This window comes from Panicum virgatum, chromosome 8N (assembly GCF_016808335.1).
Source record: "Panicum virgatum strain AP13 chromosome 8N, P.virgatum_v5, whole genome shotgun sequence".
Classification (NCBI taxonomy): Eukaryota; Viridiplantae; Streptophyta; class Magnoliopsida; order Poales; family Poaceae; genus Panicum; species Panicum virgatum.
In genome coordinates this window covers 7623765-7627323 of record NC_053152.1, presented here as the reverse complement: position 1 = coordinate 7627323, position 3559 = coordinate 7623765, and the positions used below count along the sequence as shown (strand labels likewise).

At 55.6% G+C, this 3559-nt stretch overlaps 1 protein-coding gene across 1 annotated transcript; it reads right to left on the bottom strand.

The window, feature by feature from the left end:
• Positions 1-924: 924 nt before the first annotated feature.
• On the bottom strand, positions 925-3254 carry LOC120686271 (amino acid permease 3-like). The gene is made up of 4 exons (XM_039968464.1): positions 3169-3254; positions 2301-3026; positions 1873-2230; positions 925-1788 (listed from the first exon to the last, which is right to left on the bottom strand). Exons 2-4 carry the CDS (start codon positions 2741-2743, stop codon positions 1153-1155), a joined length of 1437 nt encoding a protein of 478 aa, XP_039824398.1. The 5' UTR covers positions 2744-3026; positions 3169-3254; the 3' UTR covers positions 925-1152.
• Positions 3255-3559: the final 305 nt, after the last annotated feature.

Below are 3559 nucleotides of genomic sequence, written 5' to 3'. Positions count from 1 at the left end.
ACTGTACGATAACACTTCCTACTGAGACTGGCCTTAGGAATCATTGTCGCACTATTATTTCCCATAGGGTTATTTTGGGAGTCAAGAAGTGGTTTCATGGAGTCTTCTCTTATGTTCCTTTAAAGTAGCACTAGTCAAATCATATATCAACCGGTAGTCAAACCACTCCTAACAATTTTTTTGGGAAAAGATGGTGTGGAGAGTTGGAAATGGATTTTTCTTATATCAACAGCAATGCGTTGACCCTACTTGCCTCTATGGCAATGCACCCATTACAAGTCGTTAGTGTCAACACATTCTCTGTATATGTGGCTGCTAGCACTATAAACTTTTTTCATTCACCGCCATTGCCACACCATTGCCTTTATTCCTATATCCAGTGTGGTAGTGGATTAGATACCGCGTACCACCATCGGCGCCCAAGAGCTCCCATTCTACATCTCATCTTCTCCCCATTGCGTCTGGGATGTTATTCATTTCTCATGGTTTTATTTTAGCATGTTGAAATACATAGGGGTGTTAATTGGTGACTCTTAGGTGTACCTCCAATTCTTTTTAGTTCAAAATTTTGTACTATTATTTTTTCAAAATGAGATTTCAATTTAAAAAATTAGTTAAAACTTTGAACTAAAAGGGTTGGAGGTGCACCTAAGGTCACCAATTTGCATCTCTAAACATATATTTTATCCCGCTGAATAAACCTGAGATTTCTCAGTGCGGCGAAAATCTATTCCAAACTATAGTTAAGTGTAGAAATCAACATAGCCTAACATCAATAAAAGTATGAAGTCAAGCAAATTGGAAAGTTATATTGTAGATTTGACTTACTCGAAAGAAAAAGCTATTTTTATTTGAGGCTGGATAACATTTCCTACAATTGTGCATCCTGGGAAAAAAATCATGCATAGCATAGAAATCCAAAAATGAAGCAGAAAAAGAGTGCCCTGGAATTAATTCGTGTTTTGCACGCAATATGAGAATTTACAAGGCCCTGGATGAGAAAACGCCACAAAAGTTCAGTGGCTTTGTTCCCCCATTTCCTTACGGCTGAGCTTACACCCGGGCCCCACTGTCAGTAGCAAAGCACCCCTACTAGTACTAGCTAGTCGGCAGCACGCGCCGCCTCGACCGTTCCGGCCCTGAACTGAACCCCTAGCCGCTGAACGGGCGGTACACCTTGAGCGCGTCGATGACGTCGGCGATGGAGCCGGCGGCGGCGGCGACGGACACGAGGAGGCAGGCGGCGCTGAGCAGCTGCAGGCAGACCCACCGCGTGCTCCCCCTCCGCACGCCGCGCTGCACGACGTACATCTCGATGGGGAAGTAGACGGTGAGCGGCCAGAAGGAGACGGCGCCGAGGAGCCCCACGACGTCGCCGAAGAAGGGGAGGAGCATGGCGGCGACGGTGGTGACGCAGACGAACGCCGTGCGCCAGGTGAGGCGGAACACGCTGAGGGAGAAGGGCCCGAGCCGGAGCTCCCGGGCGATGAAGGCGCTGTCGGGCCAGGCCGCGGCGGCGCGGCGCTCGACGAAGGCGAAGAGCGGCTGGCAGAAGACCTGGTAGGCGCCGACGAGGTGCACGACGATGGCGGCGTTGGCGACGTCGAGGAGCCAGAAGGGCTCGTAGAAGCCGAACCCCGTGAGGAGGTTGTCCGGGGCGGCGTCGCCGAACGCCGCGTACCCCATGCACCCGCACAGCATGTAGAAGACCGTCGTCGTCGCCACGCTCACCATCGTCGCCTTCTTCATCACCGTCGCCTCCGACGGCGGCGGCGCCTTGATCGTGTCCTGGTTGTTCGACGTGGACGGGGTCAGGAAAGGGAGCAAGAAACAGAGCAGCTGAAGCAGAGCAAGTGTAGGAGGATGGCTTGCCTGGATCTCGATGAGGATGATGGAGTAAGAGTAGGCGAAGGCGATGTTGCCGAAGGCCTGGAGGCTGCGCCAGACCTTCTGCGTGGAGGAGACGCCGTCGCCGATGGCGACGCCGGTGAGGCTGCCCCGGAACCCGCCGTTGGCGACGGTCTGCATGACGCCGAGCGCGAGGCCGATGCCGGAGTAGGTGAAGGACATGACGGCGGCGACGATGGAGAGCCACCATATCTGGTCGAAGTCCGGGATCTGCGAGAAGACGATCTCGACGGCGCCGAAGAGGATCATGTAGGGGTTGCTCGAGCTCCGGCACGGGTTCTTGTGCCCTTTGACGTGGAAGCAACCCGCCCTCTTGATCGCCCTGCCCGATCGATCGACATGAGGAAGCATGAGATCGAAATCACTGGACGGACGGATTGTTTGTTACAAACCGCATGCTGATGGAGGCGGCGATGGTGTATCCGATGGCGACGCCGACGAGGTTGGCGTACTGGATGGCGCCGCAGAGCCGGACCTTGGCGCCGCCGAGGCTGGCGCGGACGGCGTCCATGTAGGTGTAGCTGCGCTTGCCGGCGACGGGGTCACCGGAGCGGTAGCACTCGGCGAGCAGCGTGGAGGTGTAGTAGATGACGAAGGCGAAGAGCAGCATGACGGCGGGGCCCGCCGCCCAGCCGAGCTGCGCGATCGCCCACGCCAGCGAGAGCACGCCGGAGCCGATGACGGCCGTGACGATGTGCGCGCTCGCCGTCCACACCGTGCCCGTCCGCCGCGGCCGCCCGTCGTCGTCCAGACACGCCGCGTCGCGCGCATTCCCGGCCTCCGCCGACACCTCCATCGGCGCCGCCGCCGCCGCCGCCGCCTTCGATGACACCATCTCCGGAACGTAGCTCTTGCTGGCTGGCTAGAGAGAGAGAGCAGGAGGAGTGGCGAATGAAAGAGTGATGCTTGGAGTGGTGGAGCTTGGGATGTGTGGGGGAATGGGGAGGAGGGGGAGGGAGGTATATATAGAGTAGAGACGCCGGGGGGGTGTGAGGCGTAGGGGTTGGCTTGGAGGAGCGTGTGGTTGGCGTGGTCCATGGCGGCGGTGGCTGGCTGGGCTTCCGCGTGGAGGGTCAGCGAGGGGAGGAGGATGACATGGTGGCTGGGAGCCTTGTCCCCTTTCTAATTTGGGAAAATTCGATTCATGCCACCACAACTCCGTGAAATTGGGTTTCACGTTGAAAATCATGCCACTCAATGGCATGAATTTCAACATGAAATCCAACTTCGTGAAATTGTAGTGGCATGAATCCAACTGACCCTTCTAACTTCCACCGGCCGGGCACCTGCTGATGACCATCTTCCTGCCTCGCCTAGCTTTTCTCGCTCCTTGTGCTGGAGCTAGCTTTGATTTCTCTCTTGCTCGTGGCGCCGATCGATGTGTTGCTCTGTCGTGCTGATCACCGTTGGTCAGACGATGAACAGCAGAACAGGTGTGCGTGGGAGTACGTCGTACGGTACCGTACCGTACGCAGGCGTGTACGTGTACATACGTACAGGGGATGGTACGTGTACGCGTGTCTACAAATACCGTGATGGTGATGCAGCCACCATGGCAGCTGGGACAAGAAAAAGGAAGGGTACACTACGGGAAACCAAGAATATGCCGAATGTTTTTTTTATTTGCCGAGTGTTTTATCTCAAGCACTCG